Source organism: Papaver somniferum, chromosome 3 (assembly GCF_003573695.1).
Source record: "Papaver somniferum cultivar HN1 chromosome 3, ASM357369v1, whole genome shotgun sequence".
Classification (NCBI taxonomy): Eukaryota; Viridiplantae; Streptophyta; class Magnoliopsida; order Ranunculales; family Papaveraceae; genus Papaver; species Papaver somniferum.
Genome location: NC_039360.1, coordinates 228,842,731 through 228,863,453, shown reverse-complemented (window position 1 = coordinate 228,863,453; position 20,723 = coordinate 228,842,731). Strand labels below are relative to the sequence as shown.

At 35.3% G+C, this 20,723-nt stretch overlaps 2 protein-coding genes across 3 annotated transcripts; both read right to left on the bottom strand.

Annotated features, from left to right (window-relative positions):
- Window positions 1-993: 993 nt before the first annotated feature.
- LOC113358869 (protein FAM32A-like) lies at window positions 994-4,581 on the bottom strand. The gene is made up of 3 exons (XM_026602588.1): window positions 4,429-4,581; window positions 3,755-3,911; window positions 994-1,607 (listed from the first exon to the last, which is right to left on the bottom strand). Exons 2-3 carry the CDS (start codon window positions 3,903-3,905, stop codon window positions 1,342-1,344), a joined length of 417 nt encoding a protein of 138 aa, XP_026458373.1. The 5' UTR covers window positions 3,906-3,911; window positions 4,429-4,581; the 3' UTR covers window positions 994-1,341.
- Window positions 4,582-13,352: 8,771 nt separating this feature from the next.
- Window positions 13,353-19,412, bottom strand: LOC113358867 (subtilisin-like protease SBT2.5). Of its 2 annotated transcripts, none has more exons than XM_026602587.1 (11): window positions 19,113-19,412; window positions 17,847-18,091; window positions 17,613-17,757; window positions 17,128-17,522; window positions 16,886-16,981; window positions 16,727-16,799; window positions 15,965-16,250; window positions 15,367-15,692; window positions 14,931-15,198; window positions 14,371-14,652; window positions 13,353-14,097 (listed from the first exon to the last, which is right to left on the bottom strand). In XM_026602587.1, exons 2-11 carry the CDS (start codon window positions 18,026-18,028, stop codon window positions 13,691-13,693), a joined length of 2,460 nt encoding a protein of 819 aa, XP_026458372.1. In that variant the 5' UTR covers window positions 18,029-18,091; window positions 19,113-19,412; the 3' UTR covers window positions 13,353-13,690. The 2 variants fall into 2 exon arrangements, with proteins under 2 accessions (XP_026458372.1, XP_026458371.1); XM_026602586.1 differs by lacking the exon at window positions 19,113-19,412 and adding an exon at window positions 18,607-18,624 and having other exon boundaries at window positions 13,691-14,097.
- Between the last annotated feature and the right edge of the window lie 1,311 nt (window positions 19,413-20,723).

Here is a 20,723-nt window from a genome sequence, read left to right as displayed (position 1 = left end):
TAATTTGGCTGATAATTCGTTTCAATTGTAAGCCGAACTTTACCCTGTAACTGCGAAACCCTAGTTTTTTCAATTTAAATCTAATATATCAATCAAACACAAGAAAATAAGATATCGATTTTTGGGTACTTTTTTATTGTACATTCCGTTGTAATGAAGATCTTGCTCTTGTTCTCCAACTTCACTCGATTCGATTTCTACTTCCACTTCTTTTTCTTTTTCTTTTTCACTAATTTGCGGATTAGAAAAATGATCACATACTATATTTGATTAAAGACGATAAAAACTGTAGTCGTGTTAGCACCATTGGACTAAAGAAGAAAAGAGGGAAACAAATAATTAAATTTTAAATAAGAAAAATGTAAAAAAAAAGTAAAAAAATATATAAAAATATTAGAAAAAAATTAAATCACATAAATAAACGAATGAAAGTTTTCTAAATAATTTTGTATACCTCGAAACAAGATTCTTTTTAAAAAGCAGGCTCGCAGCAGTGCTTCACATTGAAGGGCTTATAAAAAGCAACTATTTCGAAGACCAGTGGGCTCACTAGTTTTATTGTAGGAAAAACTGACTCCCGCTGAAGATAACTTGGTCCTCCTGTGAATATGCTAAAGATAAGATAGGTGACACAGGTCCCTATCTCGTTGAATATGCACGCCCCTTGTACACCCTACAGGGCATCAAGCCATCAACTTTCAAGTATGTGTTTATCATATCTTGGCTAGAATTCATTTTCACGTTTATAAGTTATATATGGTGGTATCACTCAAGATCACTACAAAGACAAAGAGAATCTAATCAAACGCAACTAAATAATGTCGATTACTGCAACTTAATCTTTTACGCACTTTGATAAAAGAAGGAGAAACCGAATTTTAATCTTTTCTAAATAATGCAATAGCTCATCTCAACAGTTTGTGCATTGGCAGAAAGCCGAAACTTGGCAAAAGACATGGGGGATGGGACATGCTACCCTGCAACACTTTGTTCTTGAAAATGACAATGCATGCCCCTCTTTTTAGTGAAATGCAACAGCAATCGACTCTAATTACCACAATTAATGCTAAGTCAATAATTTGAAATCTACAGCATCATCCTGGTGTTCACTTAGAGTCCACTAGTCCATTATGGTACATAAACATTTTCATATGGAGGGGTTTTATCATACCATGAACAAGCCAACCAACATGGACTAGCCATCTAAGAGATGCATGAAGTTCGCCAACCAAAGAAATGAAGTGTAAACATCATAGAAGAAAGTAGTGTAACGTTATCAAGACCAAGGGTTCTACCGGTAATATCACTGTCTTTACACAGATGAGGTTCTCTGCAGAGTTCTTAGCCGGGACCAACTTTAGGAATGTCGTAGTGCTCACTCATGTTTGCCAGATACTGATTGAAATCTTGAATGCGATCACGGTGAGATTTGTTTGAAGTCTTTGCCAGCCTGCGGACATCGATTCTTTCCCTTTGCTCAATATAACGCCTCTCAGCTGGTGTGAGATGATCATCGATACTAGCAGGACGCTCTTTCTGTCCTAACTCATTGGTCTCGTTTGCATCCTCCTCAACAGCATCTGCGGACAATCCAGTGCCTCCACTACCTAGCATCACCATAAAAGTTCAGTTGAGGATAAGGATGACAAAAGATAAAACAAGGAACCACTAAGAACATCAAAGGCTTCAACAATCATGTCACTATTTGAGAAACAAAGTCCTCCAGAGTTTCCACCCTACATAATTCTGTTCTGGTGGTCCTTAAAGTAAACTTTGGTGAACCGCAAAAAAAAAAGATGACAAAATCAAGAAGAAATAATACAAACCAAGCCATTCATTTCAGTTATAAGCACAGCACATCCAATTTTATCTTATTAAAAGATTGGCTTTTGTTTTAAAATGCTGTTTCAGATAATGGTTAAAGTTACATAATCCAGTTTCCACTATTAAGTCCATCATCCATCAAATAACGCATATACCGAAAATAAAGGGAGCACGTCCATTTTCAAGAGCCAAATATCAAGAACACCAGCAATCATTAAGTTTTTTATAATGTGAAAGCCTCATATTCACTTAAATCCGCATGTATAATGATTCTACTTGGTTTCAGAGTCTAGACTCCAACGTTTTCCGAGGCAATGAATTACCTTTTTCATTCCAAAACACTGCAGAGCATCCACAATTTATAATTTACCTTCACTATTTAAACGCATAGTACAACCACTATACTTATTATTATAAAGCAATTACTAAGACGGAAACAACTAAAAGCCATATCCCAAAGTAGTTGGTAACTCTCCAATCTAATAGTAGATGAAAACATGTAATAGCGCAAGCATTACTCAAATTCACTGATATTGAAAACCTTCTCTGTTAAACAAAATTCAAGTAACTTGTGTAACCTCTGTTGTGACTTGTGTATGCCCATCAATCAAGACCTCAAATAATATATTATGTTCAAATAACTTTCTCAAACAATTAGCAAGTGGCGAACACAAGTGACAGGACGCTAATCCCAGATATTAAATCCAGTTAGTGGATTATTCTTGCTATCATATGGAATTCTTGCAACACACAAAAGCAAAGATGTTAAAGAGGTAGGGTTGTTGGCTACTTTTGTTTCAATGGTAATTATAGGGTAATCTTTGAATTTGAAAAATGAGATTCCAAAGGTAAGAGTCATTTAAAAGAAAAAGAATTCTACACTTTTCTGGTGAGTGTGAAATAAGAATGAAAGGGGCCGGGTTGAATGTGTCTCATGAAGCGCAGGAATGATCATAGGGTTTGTATGGTGCAATGTTTCTTTAGGTTTCCAAGGGAGCACTAACTCCTCTCCAGGTAAAATATGTATGTCAGATGATGTACACCCAAAATAAAAGGTATCACATCCATCTCCAGAGCTAAAATATACGGTATCACCTACACTAGCAAAGCTTTTTATAACCTGAGTCTTATATTCAGTTATGTCCACGTGAATAATGCATCTACTTGGTTCCAGAGTCTACACACTCAAACCTTTTCGAGACAATGATTCCTTCCTACTAATACTTTTTCATTCCCTAACACTACAGGGCATCCAAGATTAAATAAGTTACCTTCACCAACATCCCCAGTCTGTATCTGAATGATACAACTCATAGTGAAACCACTATCCTTATAATTATAAAGTAATTCTTAAGACGGAGACTTCTAAAAGCCATATTCCAAAGTTCAGCATGTGAAAGACTGTTTTGGATGCAATTTGGTAAAGGAAAGACAACAACTCTATAGGTCTGGTTTCACAGAAAAAGTAGTAGATAAGTCTCCAATTTAATAGTGGAAACTGGAAATCAACATGTAATAGTGCAAGCATTCCTCAATTTCACTGATATTCTATACCAGAGATATATAATATGTCAATCTGAGGTGCAGGACACAGTGAGTTGGACAATACACGGATCTGCAGGCCTGACTGTCGTCATACACGTATAGTGATTCAATACCTAACTGTTGTTGGATCTTAAATAGTTCCATATGACCATTAATCACAACCTCGAGTTAGCTAGTGGCGGACACAAATGACGGGACGCTAATGCCTAGACATTAAAGTTTTAGGTGGCTATTCTCTTTGATGTAAGGGTCCTTTTTTGTGATTGTTCCGGTGTTGTCTTAGTTAAATTGTTTTTAGTTGGACAACAAAGAAAAAAGTATTGTGCCTCTATAATGACTGAAAACATAGTAAATAAGTAGCTATGAGTAAGAAATGTTCACCAACCTGTTGAGAGCTCACTTTCTTTAATTTCAGCAATTCGTTCATACTGCACTTTCTTTTGTTTCTTTTTCTTCTTTAACCCTCCCGCCTTCACATCGAGTGCTTTCCCTTTAAGCTTCAGCTTCCCAACAACAACATTCTCATATTCCGACATCACTTCCTGTAAGAGTAGGAATCCAAATCAGACTTTACATTCATAACACTATCACTTTCTTTAATTTCATCGAAAAGTAAAATATCAAAAAATTTCACAAAAAGCTTATTTTTCAACTGATCATCGACTATGTTAACATAATTCAAAACTGAAATCTCCTTGGAAACTACTGATTTACGACCCTTCCACAAAACCCCCAAAGCAGCTTAAAGATTTTAATCCTACCATGAAAAATTGGGTTTTTCCACACAAAACAAAAACAACCCAATTTTCCCTCAACTATTCTCTAGTATAACGTTATAAAATTCATTAAAACCCTTTGTTCCCTATCATATATGAGTACAGAATCAATAATCTAGGGTTCGAAATATGCAAAATTTATACCAAATTTTAAATTCTAAAAAGTTCGCAAAACGAAACCTTAAAACATACGATCTAGGGTTTTGGAAAAGTTGGGATAACTGACAACAAGGTTTAAGGTATAGCGAATACAAAGATAAAGAAGAGGAATCATATTACGTACCTTACAACTCAATCTTGTGATTTGAACAGAGGAAACCCTAATTTTCTACGAGAGTGGAGGAACTATTACTCTATTTGCCTGCGATATTGTTCTCCTTCTGTCTTTTAAGGAGGAAAAATATCTAACGGTTCCGAATTTTGGAAGAATCTAGATGTGATCCCGAGATTTATAGCCGTTAAAACTCGCAAGAAAATAGAAATTTGTGTTGTTACACTCTTATTGTGGCCGCAGGTAGGAAACTAGTGAAGGGTGTGTAAAAAAAAAAAAGAAACCTAATACCAGGGAGAGGGGTTTCACGTGGATTCCTAATGATTAAACAGTTCTCCCTTATATTTGGTTGAAATATGTCTTGGATTTATCGTCGATCGGGAAACTTATAACCGTCGACTGGAATCTTTGTTTAAGATGTGGGATAAGCAAATAGATAGAATTAATGATAATCCATCAGTTGAAAAAATTATGTCCGCATAAGTTTTATAGTTAGGTATTCTTAATTTCCTAATCCAGAACTTGTTTTTTTTTTGGAGTTGTTAGGTTAGGAAACTAAGAATCATGACCGTAAATCAAAAAAACAAATCGCATGTTGTGTTACGGGTAGGTTCCGGTCCTAAGTTGTTAAGTATTTGTATATTTTCACCAATTTTGAGGAAAAAAAATGATATTGGTTGGGTGAATCGAAATCTAGGATTTTAGATCGAAAAAAATCTCTAGGCCATTCTCTCTCTTTTTTTCCCCACTAAAATAGTGCACTTATCTGATTTTTATCACTAACTATGTAAAAATGACTCATTAATCTGATCTTTAGATAAAAGATTATTAACACTAACTGAATGTTATATAGTCGTTATAAAAATATTGTAGATTAGGGTTTTCTTAATTGCTAAATGGTGACCCGTTTTTGTCATATTAGAGAAGCCCTTACTTTAGGCCTAGAAAAAAGAGGTTCTCCGAGTTTTTGAAACCTTATATAAGGATTTCTCAAAACACTAAAGAGACTCATATCCTAGTCATTAGTTAGTTGGTTAGAACGTGTTCTACTAGAAATAACTCGTGATGTAACGGCACGCGTTGTAATATTTATCTTCCATCATGAGGAGTCAATTACTTATAATATGATGTTAATGTTTGATAAAAAAAAAAAAGGCTTATCTAATTTAATTATTATTGCTTCTAGTGACAATATAGTTGGCCTCTAATATATCCTCAACATCTGGTTAGGCTCACACATTTCGTATTAGTATCTTATGATTTTTTTAGGATTAATTAGGATGGTTTGTACATGCATATAAAATTATCTATCCTTCCGCTTTCCCTATCATTCCAAAATAAAAATGTGAAAAATTAGAAGAAAAAAAAAAGTTTGCACAGAAGGTATTTTAATTTAAAATAAATATGACATTTCATCCCAAAATATAAGCGAATATATATTTTATTTTCCTAAATTACTAACTTGCTCAAAAGTGATAACTTCCCTCAAATATTAACGAGGAAACCGCAAATGCAGAAAAACTCCTGCACTTAGTCCATTTTTGAACACCACAATGTATTAAGCCGCTATAGACTCTAGCCTACTATAAGTTAACTTCGTACTGGAATGTAGTTGATCCCTAACCAATCTCACACTGATTAAGGTACAGTCGCGTTCTTTACACCAATGATTCCCAGCAGAACTCTACGCACTTGCTTAGCTGATCTCACCCACAACCAAGAGTTGATACGACCCAAAGTCGAAGACTTGATAAACAAATCTGTCTCACACATAAAAGTTTATTGAATAGATAAATTTGTCTCCTACAGAAATACCTACGAGTTTTTGTTCCATCTTTGATAAATCAAGGTGAACAGGAACCAATTGATGATACACAGAACTTATATTCCCGAAGAACATCCTAGTAGTATTAATCACCTCATAATAATCTTAATTGTATGGTAGCGAAACAAGATATTGTGGAATCACAAAGAATGAGACGAAGAGCTTTGTGATTACTTTTTATCTTACCTATCAGAGATTATATCTCGAGAAAATCTTAGAGAAGATAGTACTCGATACGATAGAACAAAGTAAGATCAGAACACGCAACTACATAGAAAATAGTTGGGTCTGGCTTCAGAATCCCAATGAAGTCTTCAAGTCGTTACTCTATAATGATTTTAGGAAAAACCTACCACTTGCTAGAGTTCTCCTTTATATATTCTTCAAATCAAGGTTTGCAATCAATGTTACATTGGTAACAAAGCATTCAATATTTACCGTTAGATAAAAACCTAATTAGATTCAAGATAATATATTTCAACCGTTAGATTGTATTAGCTTGTTACACACATGTAAAATGTACCTTCATCTAGATACGTGTAACCGTACCTAAACGTGTACTCTTGGTTGGCTCAACAATAGTTAACCGAAGTTAGTCATATGAAAACTTTCATATCAACCTTGTTCATCTTAATCACAACTAGTTCAAATGACTCAAATGAAACTAGTTATAGAGTTGTTCAATTTTTTATATTCTCATAGAAGTATACAAGACATAATTGAATCAAAATTGATTTTGATTCACTCGAATCAATTCATGAACATTATAGCCACGGTTTGCAAAGATTACATTCCTTAATATATAAATGTATTTTTTCATGAGTACGTAAACATAATTAGCCGATTTTAGAACTTAACCCACTCAGATATGCAAACGGGTACGCATACCTAAGTTCCCAGACTTGGTCTTGTTCGCCAGTATGCAAACGGGTACGCATATTGTCGTTCATAACCAATCTCAGTTGAAATCAGTATGCATACGGGTATGCATACAATAGTTCCCGGACTTCAAATGTTGAAACTGTACGCACACGGGTATGCATACTAAATTCCCGGACTTGAATATACTTGCAACAATTACCATACAAGTACGCATACTGTGCTATATACAATCAAAAGTTAATTGTCCTAAACTCCATTTTAATCATTGAAACATTCTTGGAAGACGAGAATAGTTATCTCACACAAACTATTAGCTTCAGAGCAATTTTCAAGTGATCAACTAATCAATACGAAACATTCTGAGTCTACATCAAATAATTGTCTCACACAAATCATGTAAGATGTTACCAGGCGATTGTCACATGATCATCTTTTGACTTTCATCAATAATAAAAGATGAACTTGGTTAAAGCGAAAGCTTACCAACACATATTTCGAGAAAGACATAAGTGAGATAAACTCAGCTCGAAATATCAAATGTGTATAATATAAAGTCTATAGTTATACGATTTTTGTCTCAATAGGAGATAAAATAGAAATAGACTTCTGAGTGATAGATGAGTTCAAGTCTCCACATATATTTTGTTGATGAAGTTCCACAAGCTCCGCTTAGTAGTTCTTCGTCTTGAATCGATGAACGGCGTGAAGTCTAAATCCCAACTACACATTATATCCTAATCCGAGACATAGATATAAGTAGACTAGAAATTAAGACTTATAGTTTTGACAATTAAACTTGACAAACAATCTTGAGATAGCAACGCTTGCGAGTTCGATTGAGCAATGATCTAACAAAGTGATTGAGTTCAGATAAAATTCGACCCAATAAATTTTAGTTACCATAGGTTGATGAACCTATTTATATTGCATGAGTAGGTAGCACATTGATCTCCAGTAAGTGTGACGGTTGACGAGGGGTGGGAGAATAGGTAAGTATAAAATCGTGGTTGAACTAGTTCTATATTGTATGGGAGACTTGGTTTATTGTCCATCCAATAATTTTCGTACTCCTTCAACTTCGAGCACGACTTACTCATATTTCTTAACGTGGATGTAATGTTACATCGCATGTATTGTAGGCCACCAGACGAAAACTCTAGTGAATATCCCCTCTTGTGACATGATTGGCGTCTCATGTATGTTAAGTCTGCAAGGAAGACGTGCATTTAATTAGTCAATTGTTTACTTAGATAGACCGTGAGTCTTATCCTTGATGAGTCGAGCATAGATATCGAGTATGATGAATTGTGACATATTATTATGCCAAATGATGCTTCAATGATACTAATGTTTTGGATATATCGGTTTAATGAGATTTATGGATCATGACCTTCTCTGATATGTCAAGTATTTGACGGGAAATCAGATATTGTTGAGTTATTATAGAATACACATTCTTCATCCACCATCTCATGAGTTTTCGAATGACAGAGTATGAAGTAGAGTATTGGTATATAATACTGGATAATCCAATGAATTATTAGATGGTCAACCAAGTGGATGGTCGTCCAATGTCATGTTTTTTCTTGCACAGTCGAGCAATATAAATGTTGGCAACAAGACCGAACATTAAATACTAATTAAAATATTGATAGTTGTATCAATATGAAAACTATTAATACTCAGACTCGAACATAATTATTATCAAGTCTGAAAACCTAATTTTAGGAAACCCTGAATCCATAGGATGGGGGACTGTCCAAGGTAGGGATACCTAAAAACCAATGGGTATGAGGACCGGCTATTGGTGGTGGAGAGACCGACTATGCGGTATATGAAGGATTATCCAACTGGTAGAAAGAGGATCCACCAAAATATGGAGGATTATCCAAAATTGGATTAAGAGTGGTGGGAGCGGCATGCCATGGTGGCCAAGTATACCGTCCAAGTCCAACCATGTTGGTACACGGGCCACCATGTCGACGACCGTCCATTCTTGAGAATTTTGGTAGTTTTCGTTGTACGTTTGTGCAATATTTTGTATTTCCAGAAGAGCTTGATCCTGACTGAAACTCTCAATTTTTTGCTTGAGTGAGGAAGTAGGATTTTTCTTCAAACTTCCAATATTTTAGAATATTAAAATAATGATATTTTGATATTTATTGGTGAAAACAACCTAATAATCGCGGCACCATTTGATTTATAGGCTTTATGGAGCATTGAGCAATAATTGAAAAAATATGGAGAGCCGGGGGTTTGCTCAATGTGTGAGTCAAGTATTGTAGAATAATAATTATATAAAATAAAATAAACGGAGAGGAGTGGGACCGTCCATGGCCACGGCATGGCCAGCTAGCTGGTGGACCCTCTTCACGCACCTCGTTTTTTTATTGTTTTTTTTCCTTCCTTTTTTTCGCTTAGTTCTCCATATCCTCATTCGTCCATATTTTTTAGTGCCCTTGTGTGCATTATTACTAAGTTCGCACACACACCATTTCTCAAGGCTTGCTCGGTAGTGACCGCTATGTCCGAAAGGTGAATATCCATTACTAATCTATGGGATTCAGCCGAGAAAAGCCGTGAATTGAAGTAATAAAATATTATGGTAAAAATAGAATATTTCCTAAGAAATTCAATTAATGAATATTGCACTTTAATTAATTGATTGATGGCTCTATAATAACATGGCAATTCTGGGAAAATTATATTTATTTGAGAATCGATTTACGAGATGTAGAAGCATCATACTCATTCTGAACATTTTTCTTGCATAATCAGGGAACATTTGCGACATCCTGAAAACGTTATTGTTTTATACTAGTGGTCAATCCATCTAGGAGCCATCCAATTATTCTTGGTTCTATACAGAAGTGTGTACTAGAATTGCTTACTATAAAAGATGAGATATGCAGAATGCTGAAACTCAGCTGAGAGATTTTAATAAATACATATTCATGCATGCTCTGAAGAGGCTACACACTCAATCAGATATGTATGAGTTTGACATAGATATGATGAGTCAGATTCAGATGAGTCAGAAAGAAAAAACAAACAACTATGAAATTGACATTTTGATGCTTGTGATGTTACTTTTTCCTATTATTGTAACCTTTGAAAATAAACCTTCTTGCAATGAATCACATCCACAACTCTTTTTGGAATGGTCATTTGCATATGCGTTGTGGAGTTGGATTTCTAGTATTTCCGATATCCATTTAGATGTGTATTCCACTCGTGTTGTGCTAGTTAATATTCGTTTTTTTAATGGTACCATGCATGTTAATGATCGTTTATGGGTGGTTGTCTTCAATTGTTTGCTTATTTTGGTCAATAAAAAATAAATGACGCTTTGACCACAAGATAATTAATCTTGAATCGGGATCCAAGAGCATAGCTCAGTGGTATCCCATCAATTCCAGTAAGGAAGAAGTCGGGATTCAATCCCCGCCGCCGTATAGGTTTGTAATAGATTAGTTGTATAATGGGTTTGGCAGTGTTGGGTCTGGCAGTGGGGCCAGTTCAACTGACTGGGTTCGGATAGGAGTCTGGGTCCGACTTTCGGTTATCAAAATAATAATAATAATCTTGAACCTACTATTATTGTACTGTATTTTTCTTTACCACGATTGTACGTATATTTCATCAATGGCTTTTGATGATGAAGTTTTTCTTCTAGATGATGATAATGATTTCGGTTTTTTCTTAGTTAGGATTTTGATATTTTTTCTCTCCTTTAAATGATTTTTTTGATTTCTTTTGATTATTTTTTCAGGATTCGGGTAAAATAAATGATTAACGTGGTGTCGCCCCGTTGAATGTGACACTTACAGTATGGGTTTTATTTGTTGTCCGTGTGCATTATAAAAATCGTGCAAAGGAGAATAACGTTTTACCTCTTTTTAAATAGCTAGTGGGATAATATGTACCTATTGGACCCAACCTAGGCTAACTAGTATTTTTGGACTAAACCGTATATTCCCAATATATGAATGATATCGGCTCATTACAGAAATAACACCGAGATTTAGAAAGGTCATACCTCAATAATTATACGTACCGATGATTGAATTTTTCCTTGCATCACACACCATATGAAGAGTAGTCATACAATAAGGAGGTACTTTTTCTTGGAAAAAATATGGTTTAGTCCAAACACCCGTCAAAAAATACTAGTTAATCCCGCCAGAGTCAAATAGGTACAAATTAGTCCAGTAGTTATTTAAATAAGCAGTAAAGAAGTTATTATCCTTCACACGATCTTCATAATGCACAAGCGCATCAAATCAAACTCATACTCTAACTATCACATCGAATGAAGAGGGCACCAAATTAACCATCTACTTTAACTGAAATAAAAAGAAAATGAAGGAAAGAATTAAAAAAGAAAAAAATCATTTAAACGAGAGACGAAATTGAAACCCTTACCAAGGAAAAACCCAAATCATCGTCTTCTAGAGTCAAAAGTCATTGATGAGCAATACAGTAGCAGTCGTAATATCATGGTGAAGCAACAACAAAAATGTCCAAGTTCATCATCGCCTAATTAAACCGGAATTAGCGATTGTAAAGAAATCAATACCTTCAAAGAAAATAAAACAATAACAAATAGAAGATCCAACATTTATTCAAGTAGCGAAAGGTAAGATCAGCAACTACTTTCATATATTGGCATGTTCAATGTGTATATATATTGTTTTTATTCGATTTTTGTGGTAGTGTATAGAGTTGTACACCTGAACATTGTTTTAAGGATATATTGTCATGTGATGTGGGTATGGATGTCGTTTTTCTTAGAACTATTGTAGTAGTCTAAAAATTTGTACATCAGAATTAATGTTCTTTCAGGGATATATTGGCATGTTATGTGGGTATGGATGTTGTTTTTCTTAAATTTGTTGTAGTATTGTACAGATTTGTACACCAGTATGTTATTTCAGGGATATTTGACTATTATTTGGATATGGATTTTTCTTTTCTTAGATCTATTCTTACAGATTTGTACACAAGTATGATATTTCAAGTATTTATTGGCTTGTTATGTGGAGAATTGTTGTATTAGTGTACAGATTTATACATCAGCATGTTGTTTAAAGTCAAACAAAATATGAATCACATATAAAAAGTCTCAAAAATTGAATCAACTAACACACAGATTTAAAATTAAAGATTTGAATCAAATTTTAAGATATCAACCGAGTAATTCTTCGAATCAATCTTAAACTCACCGTTAACCGGAACATATACATTGTACAAGAAAATACACATTATGTATAATCAAAAAATAAAAGAAATCGATTACTCTGTCAATCATTAGCCTTGAATAACTTTAAGCGGGTAATTAAAACATACCAGTAAAGAAATAAAAAAACAAACATCAAACATCAAATCAATTTCATATTATTCATCAAATAAAAATCAAAATCAAAATCAAAAATATAAATTAAAAAAGTTACATGAAAATCAAAACCTAAGAACTAACAAAATCAAAATCAAACACCGAAATCAAAATATCGAACAAAAGATGAAACATCAAATCGATATCATACTATGCATTCAAAAAAATCGAAGAAATAAGACAATCGAACAAAAGATAATTGATCAAACACTAACTTGAAATAGAAATCTAATGAAGAAACGATTTAATTCAAAAAAAAAAACCCTCGGAAATTTTTCTCACTCTAGATTTCACCTGATTCAAAATATGAGATCTAAAATTCAAAAAACTCTTTCATTTACGATAACACTGAAACGGTAATTCTGGTAAATTTTTGGACCAAACTGTCTAATTTTTTATTATTGGAAATTTTGAATTGGCCTAAGTTTGGCGTCTAAAATTTGGACCAAACAGAGTTTTGGGCTTCGGAAGGGAGGACCAAACCGAGTTTTGGGTTTGGGAAGGGAGGACCAGAGCATCCCAAGCCCAGGAAAAATGAAACTAAGCGATTATTTCTACTTTTGCCTTTCCATTTCTTTTTGTGCAAATTGATCTTAGAAACAGAACCACATGCACATCTATGGGATTTCAGGTTTTGAATACTTCTCTATCCATTTATATATCTATCGGCATATTACAAACCCTTCTATAACTCTGTCATAGAATTTTTTTTACCAATTGCAGCAAGAATTATGTCAAGGTTAGGATATTCGACGAAATTCGTTACTAATTGTTTTCTGTGTACCGTAATTGCAGTAAATTAATAATAGATTATATATGCAAGACTTGTTTCTGTGACCGAATACTATGTTCATGAGCTCAAGCAATTGCAGAGAAGAATACTAACGATGATACATAGCTAATGAGGGATTCTTGGTACAGTTATTACAGAGAAAACTACGAACCAAATACAGAATTTCCGATCATAATACGTGAGAGACAAAACTTAGATATATATATCTATCTATATATAAAGGGGAAACTAGCCATCTCCGCCTTTTCAAATACTAGGACTACAATTACAGAATTCTCTACGTATATACTGCTAGATATAAATACGTACATACTATTATACCTCTTATTCAGTGAGACTACAAAGAATATCAAGAACACAATACATTGAAAACAAGCATTCAATAGTAACCCATAGCAACGACTGGGATTCGTACCTTGTGACCACGACTACCTTTCATCAAGACCTGTCCGAAGCTGTAAGATCCAGTCACTGATCTAACGGTGAGGGATATGGTGAACTTGCGTGATGCACCAGGAAGCAAAGTCATTGCTGGAGGATTGGCTTCGATTGCTATCTCCGGGGACATTCTTGTCGTGATTGTGTAAGTTTCTTCCTCAGCTACATTAGTGACGGTTCGGGTAATAGTTCGAGTTCCTACGAGATGGGAGATTGCAATTGATGGAGTGTTGAGGTCTGATGGGTGGCCACCGTGGTAGGTCTTGCACGATGAACTTGTGAAGTTTGCGATCTCGCTGGGATCAATTCCGGGAGTTGCACAAAGGAATTTCACATAGTCGACATAACCTATAAATCGAAGAATGAGATATTGAAAATTAGGCAAGATCGTATACATTCCCACATGGTTCACTGCTAACCACATGGCACATGACACTGCAGCTCATGTGACCAGCTGAAGTTTATATTCCCATTGCCAAGGCAAAAAAAGTAAGGAGGGAATCAGTTGAAGTGACTTTAGTCATTGGTGCGAGATGAGCTAACAATCTACTGGATTATGATGTGGTCAAATAATGCAGTCCATGTAGCACCACTACATTCTGCAAAGAGTAAAATACTAACCAGCATCGAAGATGAGTCCAGGATCGAGAGCAGCTCTGGGACTGACATGCCCACTTCCGTAATCAAATGGAGTAGCAGGTACCAGAGTCATGGTTTCAGACCCCGAATATTGCTGAGCTTGAATACCCTTGCCTGCTCGATCAAACGTAGATGCTGTGGTCATCAGAGCTGATTTGATGGCAGATGGGCTCCACTTAGGGTGCTTCTGCTTTACCAGGGCCGCTATTCCAGCTACATGTGGTGCTGCCATACTGGTTCCAGATACCATAGCAAATGATTCACCTGAATAAATTGAAACCTACTTAATTATTCCACATTTTGACATTAAAAAGATTAGCTCACTATTTTCTAAAGGCTGAAAAATTGTGACCCAACTTGACTAGAGGCAAAATGGGATTCGTCTCAACTGTTTTCTGCAATGATTGGATCAAGACGAAGCAGATTTGCCAGAACTTTCAGTCTTGAAGACCAGGTTAGTTTCCAGTATGAGTTCAACCAAAAAACGTGTCATTCTATACCCTTCTAGTGCCATTGTACAAGTGAAATTAGATGCATGTTACCTAAGTAATTAGCTTCATCTGTTCCATTCGGAGACCAGGCAGCCCAAATAAGAGCACCAGGGGCCAAAATATCTGGTTTGAGAAGATCTGCATCTTGGAAGCTGAAATCTTTTATATCTGGTCCTCGCGAAGAGAATAGTGCCACCTGGGGTGCCGATTTATGAAGTATAGGTTTCAAACCATCACCAATGCTACCTGTTGCTTTAAAGCTCTTCACCCGCCCTGTCCAGTCCCTTGATGTAGTGCTATTATAGTAATCAATAAGATCCTGCAATTCAAGAAAAATCAAATCTCAGTGAGCAAAGAAAAAAAAAAGAAACTGAGACTGATCCACCATCCAGGTATTATCATTTTGAGAACCAGCAGATTTGGTCTTGAACAATGTGAAAAGTATGCAAGTGCGCTGATTCGAGTTGGGAATAGTGTAATTACTCACCATTGACTTGCTGGTATCAGTGATGAGAATCCCAGGCAAGCCAACTGCAACAGGGTCGAATTTGGTTCCTGGCGAAACATTTTCAACTGCAAGAACGAAGCCAACAGCACCAAGGGCCCTAGCGGTTTCTGAAACCTTCTTGATTGATGCAGAGCCAACAACAAAGTTGAATGAATACCCACAGAGAAGAATATTTCCCTTCACCAAATTCTTATTGAAAACTTCAGGCTTTTGGCAATCTGAAGGGCTGAATTTCATAACTGACGAGTCCAACAATACATCATTTGCTGCCACTAGGGTGAATGTTCGGTTTGAAAGTGTGGCAGCTGCACCAAAGCCATGGAAAACACTTAATTTAAGAAAGGTTCAAGTACAACTTCTTGGGAAGCAGAGCTAAACGAAATAAGGATAATAACCATAACTATGATCAAAATTGATCTTTAAATAATTCTTGCTGTATAAATCAACTATCGATTAGCTTGTAATTTTGATTGATAACGCATAGCAAACTGCGCAAGCTTACAAATGTTAATCTTTCAGTCCTACCAGTAACATTTTGAAAAACATAAATGGACTGCATAACGATATATATACTTACGTGTTAAACCAAGCCCAGTTAAGATTTTTCCGTTTCCCAGATACAGATGATTTTTGTATCTGCGGTCATCAATTGCAGCAGCAACAGTTGTTATCCATGGACTGTAAGATACTAAGGTCTTTGGAAAAGGACCTCCATTTCCTCCTGCTTGGACCACAAATATTCCTGCTTTCACAGCTGAAAGCAATGTGGCATCAAAGGGGTTTAAGTAGGTGGTCCTGGTGGTGGCTGGAGGACTGTTTGGTCCAACTGAGAGATTGAGAATGTCCACACCATCGTGAACAGCCTGTTGACAATGATATAATAAGTCAATCCAAGAGTACTTGTAACATCATACAGTGTTTTACTGTTTAGATACCGGCAAGCTGCACTTTTAAGGAAAGTAAGGTTTTCCATACCATGGTTACGCGACAAAGTATAAAGCAAATATTTAATTGAAATCGCCAATTAACTTAATGAAGTGAAACCTTAAATCAAAATTTAAACAAGGTCTGCATGAGTTACTATTCTAAATTTTTGGTTCTTGAGTACTCTGATACTTGTAATCTTTCTTGGGAGACCTTTTTGGTAGTAGGTAGAAGCACCATAACTATGAGATTATGAAAGATCAAATCAACTCAAATAGCATGTGTCAGAAAGAGTACTCGTTCAAATACAAGGAACAGTCCACAATACAATATATAACATATGCCCCGAGGGAGGGAGAGGACATATCTAAAATTCAGACCCAATTAGTGTTTTGATCACAGAACAATTCCATACCTGGTCAATAGCAGCTACAACATCCGATACAAATCCTCCGAAATATCTGTAAAGTGCTTTATACACAGCAATCCTGAAAAAGAACAATCCAAGATCATCATACAAAGAACTATAGAAAACTAAGAAGTCAAAATTTTTGAAAACCACTTCTAAACCAACCTAGCACGAGGAGCCATCCCACTTGCTCTCCCAAACTCAAACCCATGCATCCGCAACGGAATTCCATTATTTCCAGCAGCAATTGCTGCTGTGTGGCTGTGCATCAAAATTACAACACAGCAAATCAATAAAAATAGAAGTCAAAGAAATAACACAACTAGCATCTTAACAACGAATAAGTCACGGATAAAACCATCTAAACTAGATTACTATTTACTTGATTATACAAGTCTAATACGAACCTTCCATGCCCATCACCATCAAGAGGAGATGCGTAGTTAACTGAGGGATTAAATGCTCCAGAAGCAACAGCAGCTGCTGCAAAATGTTGCGCACCAATAATTTTTCCATTACAGAAGTCCCTCTTAGTATCTGGATCAATTTCACACTTTCCTCTATATTTTGGAAGAGGTCCATACGGAGCAGTATTGTGGGTTGCAAAGCTAGGATGATGTGGATATATTCCTGAATCAACAAATCCTATCACAATATCTTCTCCAGCTCTGTCACAACCACCACCGGTAGGCCACACTCCCATCGGAAGACCCAAAAATTGAGGTGTGTGAACTGTTAGTCTTCTCACCTTCCAATCTCTCTCAACAGATTTCACACCAGGGGCTCGTCTAAGGGATTCTGCCTACCAAAGAAGTCGAATTTTGCATCAGATGACCAACACGTAAAATGTCAACAAAACTTATGGATGAAAATAATTGACAATTAAATTCACCTGCTCAGGTGTAGTATGAACGGAAAACCCATTAATCAGATGCTTATAACTGTAGAGCTTCTTGTAGGTGCCACTTTCAAACAGCATGTCTAAAAGCATATCGTGCTTCTTCACAAGGTGATGGGAGTAAGATGTAACCAATTCACTACAAGCACGGGCAAACAAACAGAAAATTAGATAAGCTCAATTGTGCTTACACATATTGCACCACATTGAAAATGGAAACGCAGATACCTAGCAGTGTCAATTCTCTCATCAGTATCTTCTGCGGCAGCCGTAGCTTCAAATCCCTCCACTCCTCCACTGTAACTAACCACGGGCTCCCCTTCCATAGTCACAATGTACACTTCTTGTGCTTTTCCAAAAACTAAGAGACTCCAAAACACTAAAACTATACACCCGGACCTCATCTCCATCAAATTTTCACAACCAATAACCAAATAACAATACTCTTACAGGAGGTCTAGTAGAGTCTTCAACTGTCAAATAAAATAAACGATAAATTAGACTTAAGTGATGGAAATTATATAGTATCAAATGAAAAGCTCTACGGTCAAAGACAATGAAAGGGAACATCTGGGACATAGGTATAATACAATACTAGTATATGAAGAAAGAGCTATATCGGCTCCTTCTCATCTTCAGGACTTCAACAAAGCATGTAAGACTTAGTTCCAAAGATATAATAAATAATTACTACGAAAGGAGTGGCAGCTAATGTTGAACACGGTTCTATGAACGGTCCATTGATCACTTGGGAAGATGACCGGATCCTCAAGAACGGAAAATTTCCAGTTCTTACCTAAACAAGCGAAGCAATTCAGCTATTTTCCTAACCAATAAACTTTATTGCTGCTTTGCCATTAAAGAACCTTGAAATTGAATCAAATTAATGAAAACCCAAATCTCATTTACCAAGTAGGAAAACAATCAAGATCAATTACAAAAAGTGAATTTGAAATTACACAGGACAAAGAAAAAATATGAACAAAACCTTAAGTTATCACCATTTTAAAGCACAAGTGAAGCTACTACTGATACTACTCTAGAGCTAAAATTATTTGATATCTATACAAAATCAAATCTTTTTACAACCAGCAAGATCCAAGCAAGGAATCACACTATCTTCTGTGTTCACATTAAGCTCAAACCATACAGTAAAAGTAGGAGCCGGAAAAAAAAAAAAGTAGATAAAGTTTCAATTTCAAGTTAAGTATAAAATCAGCAACAAGATTCACTCTTTTAAAATTCCAAAAGCTTGAAAACCAAAAACCAAACACTTCATCTACAAAACATTGGGGCTTTTTCTAGAGCAAAAGAACAAAAGAAAAAACAGAGCCTGTTTCACCTACTAATTAAATCAAACAATAAATCTACAACATTTCAATTTCAAACTCAAAACCCAGACTTCAAATCTACTGCATTTTCAAATTCTAAAATCAATTTGTAAAAGAATCACTAGGGTTATCAGTCCAAAAGAAGCTAGATGGATAGACATACCTAGAAAGAAGAAGAAGAAGAAATGAATTTGTTCAAGTCCATACTGATCATCATCAAGAAGAAGATGATGATGAAGAAGATAAACTGGGGGTTTTCTTCTCTGGGTTTTTACTACAAGGCGTAGTAAAGGAGAGACCTTTTTTTTTTCTTTTCTTGGTTTCTGCTGAAGTTGCAGTAATGGAGAGAGTGAAGTAGTGTGAAATGAAAAATGAAGATGGAGTTTTAGGGTTTTGATGATGGTTCTTGGACAAGGAGACCGAAAATGTAGGAAAAATCCACAGAAAAAAAAATAAATTTAATGGAAGAAATTATTAAAAATAAATAATTGAAATTATTTACAGAAGGACATTCTTTAACTTTTGATGTCGGAGAAGTAAGTGTAAATTTAGTTAATGAGTTTAAATTAGTACTTAATATTTGTAGGAATTTACTTAGGAGCCCTTATTTTTTGTTACTAATTGTACACGTTTTCTTGGAATTTGCTGTTGAAATATTCAAAACGGTCCTTGTAGTTTGACCGGAAGTGGTTGAGCTGGTAGTGAAAGTACACGTAATGTGTAAGCAGTGGATATGGGGTATACATGTGCCCCGGAATAATCAAAACTTGTTTATATTGTTGACAAATCAGTCATTGATCGATTTCCACCGGGAAATTGAGAAACATTGAGCAGTAAGATAGTTCTCTCCCACTGTGGAGTCAGGGATTTGAACCCTGTCTAATTGCCAAATAAATTCTAATTTGAAAGAGTTTGGACATAGCCGAAGAATCCGCTGGGAAATTGTTTTCTTGGAATCCAAGAAATGACTTTTGATTTTGACTCAATTACCATTTTCTTTTATTGTGGAGGTAGGGGTTTAAACCTCACGCATTAAACAACAATCCTATTGTTGGGTTTGAAACAGATGGGTTTTTGGAGGTTTTTTGGAGTCATGAAATAACAACCCATAATATCCCTTATCTATATTTTTCTCTAGTGTCTAATCTACCCTTCATTTGATTAGTGCTAATTAAATTGATTAAGCTAACTAATCAGTCTTAGTGAATCGATTAGACTAATCAAAACAGTAATCATTTGAAAATCAAAACTTGATTTTATTGAGTCTTAAAGAAGGATAAATGTTGATTTTGGAAGAAAAAAATTTGACAAAGTTTGAAGACAAATGACGAAACCCTTCATCACAAAACTCAAGATAACCTTATAATCAACTCCTTACATAAATTTTATCAGTTCAAATCCATCGAAAATCTTTAAAAAAATCTGAAATTTTCTGCAGTAACGGCTGAGTAAAATTGTCGACCCGGCCGAAACACCACATAACAATTGGGATATTAATAATTCCAAGCCGTAAATAACTAAAACATCTTGGATATTAGGAACTCCCAGCCGTAATTAAAAATATCGGACGGGACATTACGAACTTCTGGCCGTAATTTTTCCATGAATTACCTGAGTCTACAAAATGGCTGGGTATACAAACTTTCCCGGCCGTAATTAGATTTGAAAGTTGAAAGTTTTTTGGATTCAACATGAATTCTTAATACGATTGAAAATTACTGATACTTTCATTAAATATACCACAATAAAACTCATTACATGCTTAATATATCCC

What these genes read in the sequence shown, in the direction of transcription:
- LOC113358867 (XM_026602587.1), bottom strand. Translation starts at nt 18,028, where the DNA reads ATGGAGATGAGGTCCGGGTGTATAGTTTTAGTGTTTTGGAGTCTCTTA. An exon ending in GATGGTGATGGGCATGGAAG is followed by an intron (nt 16,982 to 17,127) that starts GTTCGTATTAGA and finishes TTTGATGCACAG; the next exon opens with CCACACAGCAGCAATTGCTG. An exon ending in GGGATGGCTCCTCGTGCTAG is followed by an intron (nt 16,800 to 16,885) that starts GTTGGTTTAGAA and finishes GTTCTTTTTCAG; the next exon opens with GATTGCTGTGTATAAAGCAC.
- LOC113358869 (XM_026602588.1), bottom strand. Translation starts at nt 3,905, where the DNA reads ATGTCGGAATATGAGAATGTTGTTGTTGGGAAGCTGAAGCTTAAAGGG. An exon ending in AGAAAGTGAGCTCTCAACAG is followed by an intron (nt 1,608 to 3,754) that starts GTTGGTGAACAT and finishes TGGTGATGCTAG; the next exon opens with GTAGTGGAGGCACTGGATTG.